Source organism: Papio anubis, chromosome 1 (genome assembly GCF_008728515.1).
Source record: "Papio anubis isolate 15944 chromosome 1, Panubis1.0, whole genome shotgun sequence".
NCBI classification, from domain to species: Eukaryota; Metazoa; Chordata; class Mammalia; order Primates; family Cercopithecidae; genus Papio; species Papio anubis.
Genome location: NC_044976.1, coordinates 24758300 through 24780415, shown reverse-complemented (window position 1 = coordinate 24780415; position 22116 = coordinate 24758300). Strand labels below are relative to the sequence as shown.

At 46.9% G+C, this 22116-nt stretch overlaps 2 protein-coding genes and 1 long non-coding RNA gene across 11 annotated transcripts in view; 1 reads left to right on the top strand and 2 right to left on the bottom strand.

The window, feature by feature from the left end:
- Positions 1–816: 816 nt before the first annotated feature.
- HMGN2 (high mobility group nucleosomal binding domain 2) lies at positions 817–5000 on the bottom strand. The gene is made up of 6 exons (XM_031665912.1): positions 4177–5000; positions 3274–3318; positions 3074–3103; positions 2659–2709; positions 2126–2221; positions 817–1676 (listed from the first exon to the last, which is right to left on the bottom strand). The coding sequence occupies exons 1-6, from the start codon at positions 4189–4191 to the stop codon at positions 1641–1643; spliced, it is 273 nt and encodes a 90-aa protein (XP_031521772.1). The 5' UTR covers positions 4192–5000; the 3' UTR covers positions 817–1640.
- A 494-nt stretch (positions 5001–5494) lies between these two features.
- The window catches only part of DHDDS (dehydrodolichyl diphosphate synthase subunit), a 37379-nt gene continuing 20757 nt past the window's right edge, over positions 5495–22116 (bottom strand). For 5 of the 9 annotated variants that reach the window (XM_031665893.1, XM_031665903.1, XM_031665910.1 and 2 more), the window contains 3 exons: positions 19809–19923; positions 17562–17669; positions 5495–7884 (listed from right to left, as the gene is read on the bottom strand). In XM_031665893.1, coding sequence (XP_031521753.1) covers positions 7648–7884; positions 17562–17669; positions 19809–19923 — 460 coding nt within the window. In that variant the 3' untranslated portion in view covers positions 5495–7647. Of the gene's footprint in view, positions 7888–17561; positions 17670–19808; positions 19924–22116 lie in introns of all 9 variants that reach the window. The other 4 variants (XM_031665891.1, XM_031665896.1, XM_031665890.1 and 1 more) reach the window with 1 other exon arrangement.
- On the top strand, positions 7895–15099 carry LOC108585867. Its single transcript, XR_001902409.3, has 3 exons — positions 7895–10650; positions 13944–14001; positions 14507–15099. It is a non-coding gene; the product is annotated as an uncharacterized LOC108585867 (long non-coding RNA).

Here is a 22116-nt window from a genome sequence, read left to right as displayed (position 1 = left end):
AAGTTTCTTCATCTGTGCCTGCTTCCTCATCCATGAGTGTGGTACTTACATTACACAAACGTCTCAACACTTGAGAGATAATACACAAAAAACCTCATGAGCTTAACTGATACTTTTTTGACCAAGGGAATGGACAAGGCAATTGTAGTCTCCAACTTTCTTTATTCCTGTCCAATACAGCCCGGAGGTCTGTGAAAGCAAATTTAAGGTGCAAACATCAATTTGTTACAAGTTCCATATTCTAACAAGTAACTTTTTGCCATTTCACTTAGAGAAACGTGGGGTTCTCTGCATCTCCAAACTAAAGAATCAGGAAAGACCCCATTCTGTCTTTGCCTGCAGGTCTACTTAGAGCAAAGTGTCATCTACCTTACAAATAGACAATTGTGTACACATTCACAGGGGCACAGGCCCTCTCTGACATGAGTCTATTAATTTACTAATTTTATAGAGGTTGCAAATGCAGATGGAAGTAGAGAGGTTCCTGTCAGCTACCAAGGCAAAACCTCAGATCTACCAAAAATCTGCATTTAATACACTTCATGTATTCGGAGTCATGCAAAAAACAAACACTGCAGGGAATGCTGCATAACCAAGTACAGAAATCACTCCATACTCCCAGCCTTTCACCACTAGCTAAATCTACTCCTGGAATCCTTCCTAACTCCACCTAGCACTGTGTGTTTTGGAAACTATTAATCAGTGAAAGATCATCGTTAGACTGTACACAGAATACCTCAAAGCAGAATGCACCCTGTTCCAAGAGACTTGGATAAACCAGGTTACCCCACTTGTGGGAAAAGATCAGAGGCAGCATTCCAAGCCAAACTGTATCCAGCTTTATTAAAGATACTTTCCATAAACAATCATGGTATTTCAGGCAGGACATGGGCAGACAATCGTTAACAGTATACAACAACTTTCAAACTCCCTTCTTCAATGGACTACCAAAAATCAGAAAGCCACTATAAAACCCAATGAAGTCTTCATCTGATGCTCTGAACAGGGAAAGTTTAGAGTGAGGGTTGACATTTCACATTTAGCATGTTGTTTAACAACTTTTCACAAGCCGACCCTGACTTTCAGGAAGTGAAATGAAAACGGTAGAATTTATCTGAAGATCCACAATCTAGAAATGGAACCAATGCTGTTTTGACAGGTGCCATCTCAGTGGCATCACTGGAAAGTCCAGATTGCCTGACACACTGGTAACCAATGACTACGGGTCAGGTCCCAACAGATGTCTGGGCTTAAGGGAGTTAAGTCTATGCTGAAAGATGGAAAGGGAGAAGAGAACATAAAAACAAATTTGTTTTTCCATACCACAAGGCTTTTGTGCCAAGGTGGCCATGTGTGTCAAAGTCAGGGACTCCCTCCTCCTGGGAACCAAGAGGAAGTCTCTCAAAACTAGAAGAGAAAGGTGTTTTCCCCACATCAATCCAGCTTTGGAGACATTCTATTAGTGACATATGCCCCTTCCCCCAAAAACAACAATGAAGTGTTCTGTGTGCTAACAACATAGCTTTAAAAAAAAAAAAAAAAGTAAAACAAAATTCTGCATTTTTATAAAACTTGATAAAAAATAGTATTTCAAACTGTACAGTCACCAGAAGTACACAGTTATCAAAAATGCACACACTTCACTTGGCATCTCCAGCACCTTCAGCTTTCTGTGCCTAAAAGAAAACAGACAAATTAATGAATGTGTAGATTTCAAAACTATCTTTGTTCACATTCCACCTACAGCATCATTTTGCTCCCAGGCCAAAGTTCAGGTTTCAGGTTCTGAGACTCAGTATTTCTTCTGAGAATGACTTACTAGGTAACTGTGCTAAGTCACCTCTTCTCTGGGCCTTATTGTAAAACTGAGGTAGGAAGAACACCAGAATTAGAGACCTGAGGTTACTTCTAGCTTGAAAACTTTATGTAGTATAAAACACAATGCCCTTCAGCTGACAGTAGAGATTTCAAGAATCTAGGACTTAAAAGTTAACAGGAAAGCCACAAGCAGATTCTGGACCAAATGGTACATTTGGAGTGATATTAAAAAAAAAGGCAATTAAGTTTTGAGATCAGCAACTAACCGAATGAGCAAATCTAACAAAGGGTGAAACAGCAGTTATACCTGGTCTGTTTTGGCATCTCCGTTTTCTGCAGGGTTATTCCCCTCCTTGCCAGCATCAGCTTTTCCCTTTTTCCCTTTGGGTACCTTCTCTCCCTTCTGAAAAAAGGGAAAAAATAGAACTATTTCTCCCCATTTCATATTCCCAAGGTATGGTCTGCAAAGTTCTGCACAAGGTAGGATTGTTTACTGCGTATAAAACACAAACCCTTATCAGTTGACAAGAACAACTGATCAAAACTAGGCTAAATTATACGTAATTTGCTATAATCTTTACTACTTAAAATTTCCTATCTAAGTAACAGAAAAATAAATCAGTTTAAACCCTGGGGTATTTAATATTTAAATACATATTTTCCTACAAACTAACGAAACAACTCTTGATCACGAAACCAACGGTATGAATGACAGGGATGAGGCAAACTATCCACAGTTTAGAACCTCCATTAATGGAGGCACCATTATGCTAATTAAGTTAAGGCACTAAGGACAGTCCTCATTCTGTGAAAATGATCAGTTCCAATGTTAGCACTTACTTTTGCAGGGGCCTTTTTAGGCTTGGGCTCTGGCTTTGGAGGAGCAGGTTTCTTTTTTTTGGCAGGAAGAGAGGAAAAATTGAACATCAGTACAATGGACTGAAGAAAACCACCCACGACCGACCAACCAACCAACCAAAAGTACCAAAGGCAGAGAAGTTTCTCCTCCTCCTCAAAGTTTTTGTGGCTGGCTTTCTTCTAGAATGTTGGATCTCCAGAAGCCCACTCAAATGTCCCACTTTGGCTACAGGCATCAAAATTTCAGAACCAGCAAAACCCAAAGGGGCAAGAGTCCCAAGTAGAGGCAATCATTCAAAACCAGGCACTAACCATAACTCATGGGAAGCAAAGGGAATTGTTTTTTGATGTTTTTTGGTTCAGGAACAAATACGAAAATTCAAAAGCATACACTTACAGCAGACAACCTCGCGGATCTTCTCTGTGGCTATTAAAGACAACGAGAAAGTTAGAAATAGGACACGTAAGTCGCTTTGAAAAGTTTGGTATCAACTGGCTCTAGATTATAGGAGTGTAAATTCAGGACACAGGTTAATCACCGAGTCCAGTGGCCTCTGCTAGTCCAAGGCTTTGACCCTTGAAGAGAGAATGACTTACTTCGTCCTTCACCTTGGCTTTATCTCCTTTAGCATCCCCTTCAGCCTATAAGAAACAAGAACAAAAAACTGCAGCTTCTGACGTGGTTCTTAGTTCTTTCCTAAACTTTAGAGTGCTAACAAAGAAAATTAAAGCAGTCGTCCACACAACTTTTTTAGGACATAAACAAATGAGTGAGCCCGACGTTCGTATAAGAACGAAGCGCGCGCAGGAGCCCCAGCTCGCCGACCACGAGAAGCCAGGGCTGAAGCCGGAGCGCACCCGGGGAGGGCAGCCGAGCCCGCACCACCGCGCCAGGCAGGAGCAACAGCTGCAGATGGCGCAAACAAACCCCCTCCGGAGGCGGAGCCCAGCGCCGTTGCCATGGCAGCCGTCGAGGGCGGGAGAGGGAGGCGCGCGCAGCCCGGGGAACTCGTGGGCGGCGGCAGCGCGCGTCTCGTGCGCGGGGAACGTGGGCGAGGGGGCGGGGCCATACCACACAAGCCCCGCCCCCTCACGGCGGCGGTTTTTTGGCGGCAGAGCGTTCCCCCGCCCGCCAACCCCGAGCGCCGCCTTCCCGCCCTTTCGGGTTTGAATTGCCCGCCCGCAGGGAGGGGAGGGAAGGGGCCCTGGCGATGGGGGAGGGGGCACGAGGCGGGGGCGGCGAGCCCGAGGAGAGCGGGATAAACAGCCGCCAACATGGCTCCTCCCGCCGCGGCCGCCGCTCCTCCAATATGGCCTCTGGCGCCCGCGGGCAGCCAAGCCACTCAGGGTTAGCCCCGAGACGCCCGAAACCGCCTCGAGCCCCCGCGCGGGGAGGCCGCGCTAGCTCCTGCCCGGCGCCGATTCTCGCGCCCTGCACCAGGGAGGCGGCGGTGGCGGCGGCAGTGGCGGCCCAGCGCCTGCGGCCCTCGCGCCACGTACCTTTCTCTTGGGCATGGTGGCGACGGCGGCGGGACGTAGGTGCTGGACACGGGATGCAGCGCGCGCGGGCTTTGGTCGGTCCGGGGGTCGTTCTCGCCTCTTCTTCTTCACACTGCTCGGGCTCCGGGGGGTTTATAAAGTTTTTATAGCGCTGGGAGCCCCGGACCGGTTAGAACCGGATTTCACCTCCCGCCGCCGTTCATTGGCCCAGCTGGGGTCACGTGGGCGGGGTTTAAACTCACCTCCTCTGGAGGGAGTGAGGAGGGGGGTGTGGGGGGGTAAGTGCGCGCGAGACGGCGGCGCGCCGAGGGGGTGGGGGCGCAGTCGGGGAGGCGCGCGTCGAAGGCAGTAAATGAGGAGGGGTGCGCGAGTCGGCAGGCTCGGGGTTCCGGCTCCCGCCAAGAGCTGTCTTTTGCAAACTAGCAAGTTCCTTCCACCTTATGCAACCCAGCAACCCACTTCTCCAAGCCATGCGACACTCAGGGCGCATCTCAGCGGCTTTCCTTCCTGCTCCCGCTGGGGGCCCCAGAAGAGGGGTTTGCGAGGCCTGGCTGCACTGCCCTGCTCCACTGGAGGCAGAAGGAAGCGCGCGGCTGGAGGCACAGGCTGCAGTTCCCAGGGCCCAGGCTGACGCCGAAGTGGGAAAAAGGCGGGGAAGCCAGCTTGGCGCAGCCGGACGTGCATCCTTCCGAGCTGCCACTTCGGGAAAGCCTTTCGTGCACCTCACCTGAAAGACGGTCCCACTCGAGGTGGGCTAGGGGTTTCAGGGGGAGACTTTCCATGCAGAGGTGCCTTTTGGGTGCCGTGGGGCAGGTAGGAGCTGTCCTTTCAGCACCCGTTGCGCAGCCGCCTCCCCAAATACTATCGAAGCCCCCACCCCCAACGCCTGTCGGGTGGCTCCCTTAAGGTCCCTATATTCCCAAACCTCCAGACCCTGTCACAGTATGGTGGAGAGCGGCCGCCGAGGTCTACCAGCACTCCCCTCCCCCTACAACTCTACCCCCCTCGGAGACATCTAGCCCAGCTGCCCCCACCGACGCGGCCACCAAGCCTGGGCACTGCAGCCGCAGCTGGCGAAATCCCTCCTTCCACACTGTCAAGCTGGCTGCCTTTCACTTGCGCGAGGAAAAGGAGGGTGGAGGAAAGCGCCCGGGAATTAGGAAACAAGTAGAGGAACAGGTGGTGTGATGGCAAAAGGGCTCTTCCAGTGCCTCCTAGTCCAAAGCCAGGGTCTTGGAGCTAGTCAAGTGCACCTGAGGGAGGGTAGGCAATTGCAGCAGCAAAACAAGGTGTTCTTCCGTTGCAGTTAGCAAACAAGTTTTACATCTAAGAATCTTTAAAAATTCTATTTGAAACCCAGAACACAATACGATATATGTCCTCAAATGGGGGCTTCTATTACAGGTGGAAGGACACTAAATTGGTCCCATCTGATTTCTTGAGGCAACGGTTGAACCTGGCTTGTACAAATCATACATGTCCAAAGCAACCAGGAGTTCAACTGTTTTGCAGCCCTTGCTGCTGGGCGACGACGACGACCTCTCTGCCTCTTCTTTCCACCCCTACACCGCCTCCTGGGGCGGCTTCTCCCTACTCCACCCTGTGTACCTTTCCCAGAATAGAGAACCTCAGGCCAAAGAGAGATGCCAGCCCCATTAATCACCTCTACTGTACCCCAATCATATTACGGAAAGTCAGACCCAGGAGACAGGATTCAACAGCCACACTCAGGGCAGATTCCGTTTGCTGCCTCCAGCCCCTCATTCCCGCCTTAATTGTAGGGCTCTGCATTACAGCCGCATAATTCATGCCTTCCTAATTATGGCTGTCAACAGCCCCATTGTAAAGCTGGAAAATGTACAGCACCTGCTCTCCAGGAACCCTGTGCCAGGGATTGGTAGAGGGGAGTGCCAGGTGTGGATGGGGGCTTGCCAAAGGGTGCATTGATTGGCTTCTCAATCGCCTTGTCTGGCATTTATGCTTGATTCTGGGGGCAAGGACAATAGCCAAGAGGTCTCTTGCCGCCAGGTATTCGGGGACAGAAAGGGGAAGAGAGGGTTGGGGTATAGGAAAGTTAGGGGTTTCCTGTGTGCTCTTGCTACTGCTTGCAAGATCTCACCTCTCCCCTAGAGGGAGCTGCTAGGGAAACAGCTTGCAGAAAGTAAAATGGGAAGTCTGGCACAGTGGCTCATGCCTGTAATTCCAGCACTTTGGGAGGGTGAGGCCAGCGGATCACCTGAGGTCATGAGTTCGAGACCAGCCTGGATAGGGTGAGGCTCTGTCTCAAAAAGTAAAAGTAAAATGGACTTTACTAAAGAGAGTAGCATTTGGTTGGTGTTACTGGCTGGTACTTGCTGGTGTGGGGCCCCTGAAATGGAGTTGCTCAGGCAGACAGCTCTTCAAAGGCACTAATCCTCTCAGCAGCTCTGCAGCAAGTCCTGGCAGAGGGAGGTAAGGAAAAGGACACAGCTTTGACCCTCACAAGCAGAGGACCTAGAACAAGCTTTGCCATGCCAAGAATAAATCGGGAGCCAGATCAAAAAGCTGAGAGAAACCTCGAAGAGTGGAGTGGGAATCAGAGTTTGAGATGGTGAGGGCAGGGAGCAGAGTCAGTTGAGAGAAGTGTTTGGTTCTGCTCAGTCCTGGTGTCTTACAGGGGAGAAGGCCTGTGCTGGATTCGATTCACCAGGGCCTACAGGCCCTTCTCTTACCCTATACCATGGAAGGGGCCAGTCTCACTTGGGAGTGGAGCCTGGCCCCGTGCCCTGCAAGAGGAGGAGAAAAGCTTGTGTGGGCTGAGTCGACAATAGGTAATTGGATTGTAATCGCCTGCCTGGCTTCCGCACACCATTGGGGGTGCTGAGTCTTTCAGTGAGCAATCAGTACTGCGTGGTGGGAGGAGGGTAGAGATTCAATAGCAAATCCCAGGTGGAGAGCCAAGGGGGAGGAGCAGCAGATGGGCAAATTTTCTTTCTGTCTCTCCCGCCCCTTTTTTTCCTTACCCAAATAACTGGCTGCCTATTAGTTATATACTAGCAGATCCAAGGTAGAGCCAAATCTTTTGTGGAAGCTGGGTGGAAGGCTAAAATGGATGGGTAAAGAGCTAGGGTTTTGGGGAGAACTCTTCCCTGAAATTCTGTGTTGAAGGATGTGCTGGTGGAAAAAGAAAGTGCATCTAAGAGACAGGCAGCTGATAAGTTGGGGCCCTTTGTCTCCAAACCCTATTGGTGACCAGACCTGGGTTTAGTGTACTCGTGGGAGACTTTCACCCTCAATCCTCCCCAGGAGCCTGTCCCAGGCATCCCAAAGGTATCTATGGCCAGCAGACCTGGCCTGGGGGGGGCGCTCCCCAGCCAAGCAAAGGGAACACAATTCATTATCAGGAAAGGAGATGCCTTTCACCAAGAAAAGGAAGGGGAGTGGGGCCCTGGAGGCAGAGGGCAGGGCAAAGTGGCAGGTGACCAGCCCCACTCAGGCTGATGCAGTGCCCAGACGGGCCAGCCAGTCAGCTCGCTTGAGTTCCAAGGCCTGCAGGAAGCCTTGGACTCGCTCTTCCCGTCTGGCCGAGAGCTTGTGCAAGCGTGTCCTTCGGAGCTGGGCGTCCCCACTGGCTTGGAGCCCCTCTCGCAGCAGCTGCTCTGTCACTGTAGCCTGGTCCCTCTCCAGCTGCTGCCTCTTCCGCTCCTCTGCATACATGTCTCGGGCCTTCTGCTAGAGAAAAGTGGGGATTGGGGTGGGGAGATCATTTTTAGGAGTGGGTGAAACTGGGATGGAGGAGGTAGGGGGTGGGGCACAGGGTGGGCCAAGTGAAGTGGAACAGTGGAAAGTAGGTACCAGATTTGAAAAGGCTTGGGAGTAGGTATGCAGTGGGTGGTGCTCATGTTGTACAGGCAGGGCAGTGGTAGTTCTGGGTCCATCTTGGTTTGTTTTGTGTGGAAGCATCTGTACTTCTTGAAGTTTTTCTCATGCACTTGGAAGGGAACCAAGCAAATGTGGGTCTGACTTCTGATTTCCCCATCAACTGGCTTTGTGGCTTTGGGCAAATCCTGTCCTAACCTCATTTCTTCATCTGTAAAGTGGGGGTTGTGCCTACCTTGAAGAGTGGTTTTAAGGATTAGAGATAATATATGCAAAATCCTCTCTAGGATATTAGCAGGCTCTTAGACAGAAACAGCATTTTTACAAGTTGTTATTGCCTATTCTCTGCTGCAAGAAAGGTCCTGTTCTTGTTGGGGACATGTCCATTGGGTCACTTTCTTTGATCTCCCCAGGTTTTCCTCTGAGGGCACCATCCTCCCAACTCCCTAGGCTATTTTTCAGAGCTCCACACTTGCCTCCTGTATGAAGACCAGCCTGATCCTTCCAGCAAATGACCCTCCTATGAACATTCTGAGAAGCAGGTTCAACTCTCTTAAGCCACTTACTGCATTCTGCATAGTAGAATAAGTGTTAGTGTTCATAGTCTACTCTTTCTCTTAGAAAATAAGCCCTTGGAGGTTTGAGAGCCTCCAGGCCTCTTGGAACCAGCTCTGACACCAGGTGATGATCATAATCCCTGGCAGTAGTTATCATCCCAAGTACTAGAGGGCAGAGACTGGGCTTCTTCCTCTCTAGCACTTGGGGTGCCCTGTACATGTGAAACACTCAACTGACTGACCACGTGATCCCAGGAGAGCAGTGAGGATGCTCCTGATACAGGAGAGTGGAAAATCCCTTTGGAGCAGAACCAAGGCTTTCCTGTGCCTCACTGATCTTCTCTGTTCCTGCCAGTCTAACTGACCTGCAAAGCCTTTGCACCAGAGCTCCTCCTGCCAAATATATTCCATGTGTGAGAAACTCTATTTTCCTATGGTATCCTATACCCTGATGACCCTTCCCACATTCTACCTTGTATTACGGTAAACTTGTATACATGTTTTTGTCCTAATCAGCCTGTAAGCACCTTGACTGCTCTGTCTTCACAAAGAATATCTTACATGTGCACAACCACTTCATCTGTTGCCTCACTTGACCCTCACAATGGAGCTGTGAGGGAGGTACTTTCTGCTGGAGACAGACATGGAGCAGGGAACTGATTTGCTGTCTCTCAGCAATAAAGGTTTACTGCATGGATAAGGATGACAAATGAGAATTCTGGACTATCCCCCCTGGCTCCTGAATAATTCCAGGCATTCAAGGGTACTTCTCTTCTGCTATTATAATGAATTACATGTGGAGCTATGAAGACTTCGGGCTTGAACAGCTGCCGCTAGAGCTCTCCATCTTGCTGGAAGGGCTTCTTGCAGGCCTTGGTCAGGAGGCTCCCTGGGTGCTACATACAGGATTTTTTTGAGGATATGGAGATGCGCAGGACACAATCCCAGCAATCCAGGTGCTTACAGGCTGATTATACAGCCATGCACACAGAGTGCCATAATACAAAATAGGATGTGGTAAGGTTCATGCAAGTTCAGGGGAGAAAGCAAGTGTGGCTGATGAACATCACGGAGCAGTGACCTTCATGGACAGAATTTGAGCTGGCCCTTTAACCCATGAGGAGGATTCAAACAGAGGTGAGGTGTATGGGGGGCAGGGAGAATATTCCAGCAGTGGGAGTAATGAGCAAAGATGCATGGAACTGAAGAGCCTGTTCAGGCCAGAGTAAGTCCACCTGGAGCAGTGGGGTTTGAGAATTTCCTGTCTAAGGCCTCCCTTACCTCTCTAAGGCTGTTTCTTATTCTGTAAAACTGGGATAAGAGTACCCACCTCACTGGGTTGTTTGAGGAAAAATGAGATAATGAATTTCCAGCCTACTGCTTGGCTATTAACTGTTAGCTGTTCTATCACCACCATTTGTGCACTGGGTTAAGTAGTCTAAGTTCTGGCAGAACAGAAAGGATGGGGCGCACTCAGCAACAGAGGGAGGAAATATGGAGCTAGCTAAAGCCACTTCATGAGGCGCAAGCAAGGATGGGGGGCACTCAACAACAGAGGGAGGAAATACAGAGCTAGCTAAAGCCACTTCATGAGGCGCAAGCTTCTTCCAGATGGCGTCAGAGTGTGTGCCAGCAATGGGGGCTGTAGCCCAGGGGGCTGTAGCTAATTCCTATCTGAGAGGAATCAGCAGTTCATTGTTCAGATAGCAGAGTTGGGAGGGTGCCTACTCGTCATTTTACAGAAAATGACAGCAAGGCTGAGATGGCTGAAGTTCCCTTGGCTTCTCCACTAAGGTAATTTCTTGAGAGTACAGTGTGAAGTCTATCTTGTGCCTGTGTATAAGCTTTACTTTCTAGGGGTGGAAAAGCTGGTGACCTGTATCTGGATACCTGTCTATCCAGCTTCCACATGGTCTGGATCTACCGTTTCAATCTCAGAGACGTTTCCGGTCCTTCTCAAGTACTTACCCTTGGGAAATCCAAGCTAACAGAAGTCCTAGAGGTCAACTTTTCTCTCCCTGACCATTTGTCTCCTCTCTTTGTATAATGACCAATCGGGGTAAGTGAGGGCATTAATTCTTTCCTTAGAGACTTTTTGTACAGACTTTATCCAATCTTGGTGCAAGGGCTCCAAGAAGCTCACTTTGAGAAATGTGATTCTAACCTGTGAATCTAAATCCTCCTGGGCATTATCCCTCTGCTCTTATTCTCTCCTTGGTAGAATCAGAGAACAAGACGTAATAGTCCCTCCAGTACTTAAATCTAAAAGTCCTCCACCACTCTGCGGGCACCTGGAGAGAGGCTGGAGGTCCTTGGCTTCAAAACATTAGCCAGTAAAAAGTCCTTCCCCAAGCTGCAACCAGCTAGCCCAGGTTAGCAGCATGAGGAATGCATTTCTGAGGGCTGCCCTCAGGCAGAGAAGGACACCTCCTACCAGAAACATGATATTCTGAAGCACCCTCAGAGTCTCCTTGCCTGGGGAGTTGTACTGGGGACAGGATGCGCAGGGTGCTTTTTCAGAGATAGGAGTCTGAGGAAAGGCCCAGAGACACACATGTGGGGAACAATATTGGCCACTATTCTTGAAAAATGAACTCTGTTCCAGGCACTGCACTCAGCACTTGATATGTGTTAGCTTACTGAATCCCTATCACAAACCTCCAAGGTATGTATTACTGTAAACACCACTTCTCTCATTTTACAGGTGAGGAAAATGATGCACTGAGGGGGTTAAGTAACTGTACAGTCACATAGCTATGTAGGCAGTGCCAATATTCAAAGTCATGAACGTCTGAGACATTAACTCAAGCTTTTAGGCCAAGGCAGGAGGCTCGCTTGAGCCCAAGTGCTGGGCAACATGGCGAGACCCCATTTCCACATACATGCATATATACATACATACATACGTACATAACTCAAGCTTTTTTTTTTTTTTTTTAACTTGGTTTGGCCTTTTTCCCCCGGGCGGGGGTGGGGGGCCGGGTTCCCGCCCCCCTGCAAGCCCCCCCCCCCGGGTTCACGCCATTCTCCTGCCTCAGCCTCCCGAGTAGCTGGGACCACAGGCGCCCGCCACTTTGCCCGGCTAGTTTTTTGTATTTTTTAGTAGAGACGGGGTTTCACCTTGTTAGCCAGGATGGTCTCGATCTCCTGACCTCGTGATCCGCCTGTCTCGGCCTCCCAAAGTGCTGGGATTACAGGATTGAGCCACCGCGCCCGGCTAACTCAAGCTTTTATCCTAAGACAGTGACAACCTGAAGAGCACAAGAACTATAATGTTCAGTCCAGCCTGTTTAAATTGTGACAAATGTACTATAGGAAGCTTCATGGGAACATGTGTCTTTTCCCTTTCTAATATCATCCTTGGAGATGAGGTGAACAAACACTTTTTACTCATCTCCATCAATGACCTCTCAAGGACCTACCATCCATGCAACTTGTGATTGAGGATCAGCTGCTCTGCACTCCACACACCCCCTCCCTGGCCTGATTCCCTATTTGTCCCTGCCTCCTTGCTGACAAGTCCTACTGCATCATAGTCAAGATCTCCCTTTGCCAGCCTTTAAGACTGGTTAGGTGGCTGGGCGTGGTGGCTCACACCTATAATCCCAGCACTTTGGGAGGCTGAGGCGGGCAGATCACCTGAGGTCAGGAGTTTGAGACCAGACTGGCCAACATGGCAAAACCCCGTCTCTACTAAAAATATAAAAATTAGCCGGGAGTGGTGGCATGTGCCTGTAATCCCAGCTACTGGGGAGGCTGAGGCAGGAGAATTGCTTGAACCTGGGAGGTGGAGGTTGCAGTGAGCTCAGATCATGCCACTGCACTCCAGCCCCATTTCAAAAAAGAAAAAGAAAAAAAAAGAAGGAAAGAAAAAAAACACTGGCTAGGTGACCACCTGGAGACTGTCATGGTCCATTCAGATACCAAGGTCTGGCTCCCAACAACTTGTAGCCAAGTCCCTGCTTCCCTTAGGATCCACCAGCTGCTTTCCTCCTATTAAGCGACTCCAGGTCCAGAGCCTAGCCCCTTGCCCTGGCTTCCTGCAGAGAATAGGGACACATTGGGCAGGGCCTAGAGACAGAGCAGTTCATATTTTGACAATGGGAATTTGGGTGATAGGGCAAGAGCACAGACATACAGGTAGGAAACTGGAGGGCATGGAACAAGTAACTGGGAAGAGTCCAGTTTGGTCACACTACAGAGTCTGTAAAAGGGAGACATGAGAAAAGCCTGGAAAGACCTTTCTGGTCTGAAAACAAACTGGTGAGGATGCCATTAGTCTGGATTCTCCCCTTAGTATGTCTGCCAAGGTGATACAATCTCTAGAAACAGAGCTTTGAAGCCTCTGGGGTAGAGAAAGCCTAGCCAGGACCTCCAAGGGCTCCTGCTGGAGAAGGCTTCAAGATAATCAATATCTCTATTATAACTTTGGTTTCCTTGTTCTAAAAACAGAGGCAATAATCATAGTATCTGCCTTAAAGCAGTTCATAGAATTTACTGAAAGGATGCCTGACATGTGGTAAGAGCTCAATAAAAGTTTGCAAATATAGGACAGGCGCAGTGGCTCATGCCTGTAATCCTAGTACTTTTGGAGGCCAAGGCCTCAGGTGGATCACCTGAGGTCAGGATTTTGAGACCAGCCTGGCCAACATGGTGAAACCCTGTTTCTACTAAGTCTGAGTGTGGCAGCATGTGCCTGTAGTCCCAGCTACATAGGAGGCAGAGGTTGCAGTGAGCCAAGATTGTGCCACTGTGCTCCAGCGACAAAGTGAGATTCCGTCTCAAAAAAAAAAAAAAGGTTTGCAGATATGATCCATAGGTAAAAATGGAACACTTAATAGTTGACCTCAAACACCTCCCACCCCATCCCAGGAAACAGTAGAACAATTGCTATGGCCACAACCTATGTGTCTTGGTTCCTAAAAATATTATTATTTGTACTTATTTGTTTTAGCCTACAAGAAACAAGAGTTTCAGGCTGGGTGCGGTGGTTCACGCCTGTAATCCCAGCACTTTGGGAGGTCGAGGCTGGCGGATCACCTGAGGTCGGGGATTTGAGACCAGCCTGACCAACATGGAGAAACCCCATCTCTACTAAAAATATAAAACTAGCCAGGTGTGGTGGCACATGCCTGTAATGCCAGCCACTCGGGAGGCTGAGGCAGGAGAATCGCTTGAACCCGGGAGGCGGAGGTTGCAGTGAGCCGAGATCGCGCCATTGCATTCCAGCCTGGGCAACAAGAGCGAAACTCCGTTTCTAAAATAAAGAAAGAAACAAGAGTTTCATAATTACATTATCAACATTGCCACTAACAATAAACCTCTTAAGTAATGTTTAAGTTTCTGTTGCAGTTTGTATTATCCTGAGAAGAAATTCCACTAAAGATGAATAGCAGAGAACTGTGTTCAGGTAAGCTGAATTAATTCCTTTCTCTGGGGAGTTATGTTATCACCTTGATATAGTTAGTTTCACTTGTTTCTATTTCAACGTTTGTTTTTATCCCATCTTCACTCCTCCCCGTCCTTACTGCCACCACCCTACCTCGAGGCACATCCTCTCTCACCTGGACTACTGCAGGAGTTCTGTCTCTTGGCTTTAACTCCAGCCCCTTGAAAATTCTGAATGATTTTTACAAAATGCAACTCAGATCCTGTCATCCCCTGATTAAAGTCCTTCAGCTTTGTTACCATGACCTACAAGGCTCTATATTAGCCAAGGTCTGACTCTAGTCTCATTTCATGCCCTTCTCCCTTGGCACACTGACCTCCTTTTTGTTCTTCTAAGACCCGAACTTTAACCTCAGTCTCTTTGCATTCTCTTCTTTACTTTCTAGCACATCTCTCTGTATTCTTCACTGCCTTATTACAATCGGAACTTATATATTTGTTTACTTGTTTATTTCTGTCTCCTCAAGAATACAAGTTCCACAAAGGTAGAGATCTTGTCCGTCTGGCTAACTATTGACTCTCCTGTGCCTAATACAGTGCCTGATTCATACTACTCAATAAATACTTATCGAATAAATGAAACTTGAGTTAACTCCTCTGACAACCATGTGCAAAGTATCTGAGAAATGTGAAATTACTATAAAAGACATCTGAGCAGCCCAAGTAGAGATAAAAACACAAAAACTCATGCACCAAGCTCCTCTGGGCTTCATCCAGAGCCAATTCACTCTCATTTTATATACATAATTCCAACAAGCTTGACTAACTAGTTTCCTTGTCTATAGCCGATTTAAAACAGTAAATACTATGGAAGAGGAGAGATACTGTCAAAATTAACTGTTGACAGCAGTAGGAAATTAAAGAGGGAGGACACAGAAAAATATACATGAAATCTCAAACCCAGGTATTCTGGGACCATCTAACTTAGAGCAAACAGCCTTACCCCTCAAGGATATTGTTGTACAGTGAAGTATTTAAAGATAATTATTATTATCATAATAATCAGAATATGACAGCCAGGCATGGTGGCTCATGTCTATAATCCTAGCACTTGGGGAGGCCGAAGCAGGAGGATCACTTGAGCTTAAGTGTTCAAGACCAGCCTGGGCAACATAGTGAGAACTTATCTCTACAAAAAATACAAAAATTAGCCAGGCATGATGGTGTGTGCCCATAGTCCTAGCTACACAGGAGGCTGCAGTAAGCAAAAGTTGCACAACTGCACTCCAGCCTGGGCAACAGAGTGAGACCCTGTTTGTAAAAAAAAAATAAAAAATAGAATGTGATTATCCTAATCATCATCATTATTAGCAAGTGCTTGGTATATGGATGTCAATGAATTATGTACAAGATACATTTTAGAAATTTTTCCATCAAAAAAGGAGAAAGTTTTAGTTTTTAGAGGGATCTTTGGTCATATGGAAATATCTGATATTCATTCCCCACTGGCAGTAGATAATTGTGCTTTTGCTGTTTTTCTTTTCACTAATTCTAAACTTCTTTCAATTTCCTCATATTCTGAGACTAAGTAATTAAATACATGATCAAGTCTTTGTGATTTGATTGACTTATACCAGGAGTTATGGACTTGGGATTCAGGGGCAGATTTCAGCAGTTATGTGAACCCCTTTAAAGTATTCTATGTGTGGCCAGGCATGGCGGCTCCTGCCTGTAATCCCATCACTTTGGGAAGCCAAGGTGGGTGGAGCACCTGAGGTAAGGAGTTTGAGACCAGCCTGACTAACATGGAGAAACCCCATCTCTACTAAAAATACATCTCTACTAAAAATACGGGAGTGGTGGCACATGCCTGTAATCCCAGCTACTAGGGAGGCTGAGGCAGGAGAATCACTTGAACCTGGGAGGTGGAGGTTGCGTTGAGCCAAGATCGCACCACTGCACTCTAGCCTGTAGCCACAGAGGTGAAACTCCATCTAAAAGAAAAAGTATTCTATGTGTTACCATGATAAGTTTACAATTCTATACAAAATTCCACATTTGAGTGATCTGTAATTTTTCTAAGGAGATGGTCTGTGGCTTTCACTAGACTCTCCAAAGGGACCCCAATCCTAAGGAGATTAAGAATCCCTGACTCACATCATTATTTCCTTCCGGCATTATCTCTCCAGACTCAAGAAGCAGCACCAGCTTTGATTTTAAAATTCAGGTTCCTTAGGATGGACGCGGTGGCTCACGCCTGTAATCCCAGCACTTTGGGAGGCCGAGGTGGGCGGATCACCTTGAAGTCAGGAGTTTGAGACCAGCCTGGCCAACATGGTGAAACGCTGTCTCTACTGAAAATACAAAAATTAGCCAGGCATGGTAGCGCGTGCCTGTAATCCCAGCTAGTTGGGAGGCTGAGACAGAAGAATCGTTTGAACCTGGGAGGGGGAGGTTGCAGTGAGCCCAGATAACGCCACTATACTCCAGCCTGGGCAACAAGAGCAAAACTCCATCTCAAAATAAATAAATAAGATAAAATAAAATTCAGATTCCTTGGGACAGTTACTTAAGTCTCTCTGTCCCTCTGGTTCCATATATGAAAAATGAGGACACCAAACTTGCTGGGTTGTTAGGTTAAATAAGAAAACTTACACCTAAGTGCCCTTGTAGATCCTCAATATGTTAGCTACCACTACCATTATTATAAAGAGACCTAAGCATATACAGGTGACTCTACCTGCTAATAAAACCTGTTTCAAGATTTGGTGATGAAAACTGAAAGTCAAACTTCAAGTCTTGACACAACATAGTTTTACACAATGGAAAGACAATGCTATTTAGTTCTTTTTTTTTTTTTTTTTTTTTTTTTTTGAGACGGAGTCTCGCGCTGTGTCACCCAGGCTGGAGTGCAGTGGCGCGATCTCGGCTCACTGCAAGCTCCGCCTCCCAGGTTCACGCCATTCTCCTGCCTCAGCCTCCGAGTAGCTGGGACTACAGTCGCCCGCCACCACGCCCGGCTAGTTTTTTGTATTTTTAGTAGAGACGGGGTTTCACCATGTTAGCCAGGATGGTCTCGATCTCCTGACCTCGTGATCCACCCGCCTCGGCCTCCCAAAGTGCTGGGATTACAGGCTTGAGCCACCGTGCTATTTAGTTCTTAATCCCTACTGCTACAATCTTTTATTAGGGTAATACTTTAAAGGAATAATGGCCAATTTCTCTGAGAAGCCTTTTCCTCCTGAGTCTTTAAAAGATAAAAGACCTGTAGCTTAAATCCTATTCCAACCTCTTACTGATTATGTGTCCTTAACTAAATCATTTCTATTTGCTTACTTACATAAGGGATAGGGCTAATAAGACTTCTCTCATTGGGTTCTTGGGAACATTAAATGAGACGCAGCATGTAAAATGTTCGCAGTGCCTGACAAGTAGTAGATACTAAGTAGGTGGTAGCTACTATCATCATTATCATCATCTTATTAGGAAGTGCCTGGTATATAGTAAGGTGGTTGTCAATCAGTGCGAACTAATCTTTTCTTCCATCCCATCCCATCTGGCCAGCCCTGAACTCTTTCTTACCTGAAGCACGCTATGGTTCATCTGGAACTGCAGGATGGCCTCGAAGAGGTTCCAAAATGTATACTCTGGCCACAGAACAGGTTGGAACACCAGGCAGGAGTGAGAGGTCTGGGAAAGGAAGGGAGGAGAGTATGATTTAGTAACATGTTGCTGGGCTGCACCCCTGGTCAGTCCTCCAAGGAAAAAGCAGGCTAAGCAGGACCCAGAAGCCCTGAGATGAGAATGGTACAGGCATCCTGAGCTGTAGCTGCAGCTGCTGCTGGCCCTGATTCACTCACTAGTAGGGGGAGGAGTCATTTGAGGCAGCCAGATCACCTGCCTGTGGCAAAGCAGAACTAAAACGAGACTAGATCAACATTTCCACCAGGATTTTTCTAAGAGCCAATTTTAGGACTATGAAATAACATCTGGATTATGTTATTGGCTCTTGGCCCTTAGAGGGCATCTGGAAGACATACTGTCTGATAAAGGTCAGCAAGGAACAAATGGTAGCTGCCACTGTTATTTTTAAGTAGCAGCAGCAGGGCACAGTGGTTGAGAGCATAGGCTCTGGAGCTAGACTGCCTGGCTTTGAATTTTGGCTCCAACCATTTACCATTTATTCGAGCAGGGGTAATTTCACCTGGGCCTGAGATTCCTCAAATGTAAAACTGGATAATAGAAATACCTAATTTTTGGGTACTGTTTAGATTAAATGAGATAACATATGTATAGCAAAGAGCCAGGTGTACTTTAATAATAATCACTGATGATTATCCCTTTTGGAACACTCTTGACAGCCACTGCCTGATATCTCTAGTGGTGAGGAGTTCAGTACATCATGGGGGATTACTAGTTGTCAGATAGCCTGTTTGGCTTTTTATGCTAAACGAATGTCACCTTCCCTACGACTTCTACCAAGGTCCCAGGTATTTTTTCTGGAACAGGTTTGTTTCTTCTTCAAAGTGACATTCTTTCAAATATTTCAAGGCTAGATTAGAGCTGCCTGTTATCAGTTCCCAAAGTTGTAATGACTTGTTCAGAGTTTGTCCTTGCTAGCAAACTATAAGTTTCAAGACAGTAGGGATCATTTCTGACTCGGTCACTGCTATATTTCCAGCATATAGAAGGAACTCAACATTTTTTTCCAAGGGAATACATTTGTCACTTACTTCCCTTTTCCAGACCACTATCCTTTCCTCATTTTTTATAAGACATGAGATTCCTTGCTTTCCAGTTTGGCCTCTTCCAGTAAGTCCTCAAGTTTTTCAATGTAACTAACCTGTACACTGAGTAACTGACTCTGTAGTCTCTTAAAATTCAGCCCATCTGTAAACTTCCCAAACGTGATCTGAGCAGCACAGTGGGCCACAGAACCAATAGGTGCACATTGTACTTTTTTTTTTTCAGACAGAGTCTCACTCTGTTGCCCAGGCTGGAGTGCAGTGGCACGATCTCGCCTCACTGCAACCTCCGCCTCCTGGATTCAAGTGATTCTCCCACCTCAGCCACCTAAGTAGCTGGGACTACAGGCACCTGCCACCATGCCGGGCTAATTTTTGTATTTTTAGTAGAGACAAGGGTGTTCACCATGTTGGCTGGATTGGTGTCAAACTCCTGACCTCAAGTGATCCGCCTGCCTCAGCCTCCCAAAGTGCTGGGATTACAGGCGTGAGCCACCACGCCCCGCGTTAGCTCGTTTTTAAGATTGTGGTCCATTAAAATTTCTGGAGCTTTATCATGTGAGCTGCTTCCAAATAGAGTCTCTCCCTCCAACCTATCCTAGAACAAGGACTTCCCCTAGTTTTGTGCTATCCAGGGACCAAGTTAACAGGGGATGGAAACTTGAGTGTTTGCATATTGTTTATATCCCTCATGGACCATGTTTGCATAGGTATGGCCCTTTATCCTGAAGAGGAGGGACTAGTAACTGCAAGGCAAGCTTCTAACCCAGAGGGGCTAGGGTCCCTGGCAGGTTACCAAGGCAAGAGCTTAATCTCAGGGATGCAAGACAGAAGTCCCATTCCTTGAATAGGGGCACAATGAAGTTTTCACTACAGTTGGATTTGCAAAGCCAGCGACAGATGAGGAATGGACATCAAATATTATCAGACACAGCCTAGAGATGCTTCTCCAGATTTTAGCTTTCCCCTGAAGTACTCTGGCCCCAGCCTGTCTGGGAGTGGGGATGGACCACTCTAATCCATTCTGTGGATACAGTTGGTTTTCCCCATGACACAAACATAATAGTACTTGGAAATGACCAACCTGCCATAGCAAGAAGTCACTCAGCCGCACTTCTCCAGAAGTCCGTATCAAGATGTCAGGGTGAGGAGAGCGGTTGGTATAGAGGCACTTATCAAGCAGAGACTCAGAGATATCACTAAGGTGAGCAAGAGGAGACACAGAGAGGCACACATCCTGTAGTATTCTCTTTCTGTAGTATTCTCATGGTGAACTTCCATACATAGGCTTCCCAGTTTATACAATACCATCAAATACACTAGCCAATACTACGTGATACACAGAGGGCCCTCAACAAATGTTTGCTAAATTAATAAATGAATTTAAATCTTCACAACTACATAAGGTATTTCATTTCTTTTTTAAGAAAATACAATGTAAAATTCTTTCTTTTCTCTCTCTTTTTAAATTTTCTGCCTTTTTCCACCTGTTCTGATACATAAGGTATTTCTTTTTTTTTTTTTGAGACAGAGTCTCACAGTGTTCCCCAGACTGAAGTGCAGTCGCACGATCTTGGCTCACTGCAAGCACCGCCTCCTGGGTTCACGCCATTCTCCTGCCTCAGCCTCCCAAGTAGCTGGGCCTATAGGCACCCAGCTAATTTTTTTTTTTTTTTTTTGTATTTTTAGTAGAGACAAGGTTTCACCATGTTAGCCAGGATGGTCTCAATCTCCTGACCTAGTGATCTGCCTGCCTCGGCCTCCAAAAGTGCTGGGATTATAGGCGTGAGCCACCACGCTCAGCAGATACATAAGGTATTTCTATCCTCATTTTATAGATAAGGAAACTGAGGCTCAAAGATGAATAATTTGCTGAAAGTCATTTAGCCTCAGGCCCAAAACCAGATGCACCCACAAGAATATCTGTTGTCTTTTGCTAAAAACATCTTGTTTTTTAAGATACATATATCCTGTGACCCAGTATTTGATGAAATACTATGCAACTGCATTCTAAAAATAAAGATAATCGAAATGCACTGATTTGGAAAGATGTCCAAAATCTAATGTTAAATGTAAAAGGCAAGTTTCAGAAAATATATAGTATAAAACACACATACACACACATTCAAACATTCACACATGCATATAAGTACACATAAACAAAGAACAAAGTCTAAAAAGACACATCATACTATTAACAGTGGATTGGATAAGGAAGAAAAGACTCTCTTTTTACTTTATGCACTTCTGTTATTGTTTGAATTTGTGTAAATACCTTTTTTGGCCAGGTGTGGTGACTCATGCCTGTAATCCCGGTACTTTGGGAGGCTGAGGCAGGCAGATCACCTGTAATCAGGAGTTCAAGACCAGCCTGGCCAACAAGGTGAAACCCCATCTCTACCAAAAGTACAAAAATTAGCCAGGTGTGGTGGCGTATGCCTGTAGTCCCAGCTACTTGGGAGGCTGAAGCAGGAGAATCACTGGAACCCGGGAGGTGGAGGTTGCAGTAAGCCCAGATTATGCCACTGAACTCCAGTCTGAGTGACAGAGCAAGGCTCTGTCTCAAAACACAAAAACACAAAACATTTTTTTTTCCAGACAGGGTCTCCCTCTGTTGCCCAGACTGGAGTGCAGTGGTGTGATCTCAGCTCACTGCTACCTCCACCTTCCATGCTCAAGCAATCCTCCCACCTCAGCTTCCCAGGTAGCTGGGACCACAGGTGTGCAACACCATGCTCAGCTAATTTATTTTTAAAACCTTAGTTAAGTCATATGGACCCCGAAACATTGCAAAAATTCCACATTACTCAGGATTTTAAATAAACAGCAATATGATCAGTTCTCCTGTGTTTGATAAGAGCTACTTTCCCAAGCACACAGATGGTCAGAAAGGAGACAGAATTGAAGAAAACTGGTGACTGAAAGCATTTATCTGAAGTAAAAGTATCCTGTCCACAGAAAGAGGGCATGGCTGGTGTCTATTGGCTCCACGAATGCTGTTTACCTGTCCTACCAACTACCCAGAAGCAGAATTCAGAATGTCCAGGTAGTTAAGAGTTGCATCTTGGAAAGGGTCCAGAAGACAAAATTTCTTGGTGGGAACATGCTTCTGGATGCATGGTTAGGAAAGCAGAAAGATCTGGGCTGAGTGTTCAAAACCAGACTCTACGCTTACTAGTTGTGTGTCTTTAGGCAAGTTATTCATCTCTTTTTTTTTGGAGATAGAGTCTTGCTCTGTCACCCAGGCTGGAGTGCAGTGGCATAATCTCAGCTCACTGCAACCTCCACCTCTTGGGTTCAAGTGATTCTCTTGCCTCAGCCTCCCAAGTGGCTGGGACTACAGGCAGCCACCACCATGCCCAGCTAATTTTTGTATTTTTAGTAGAGACAGG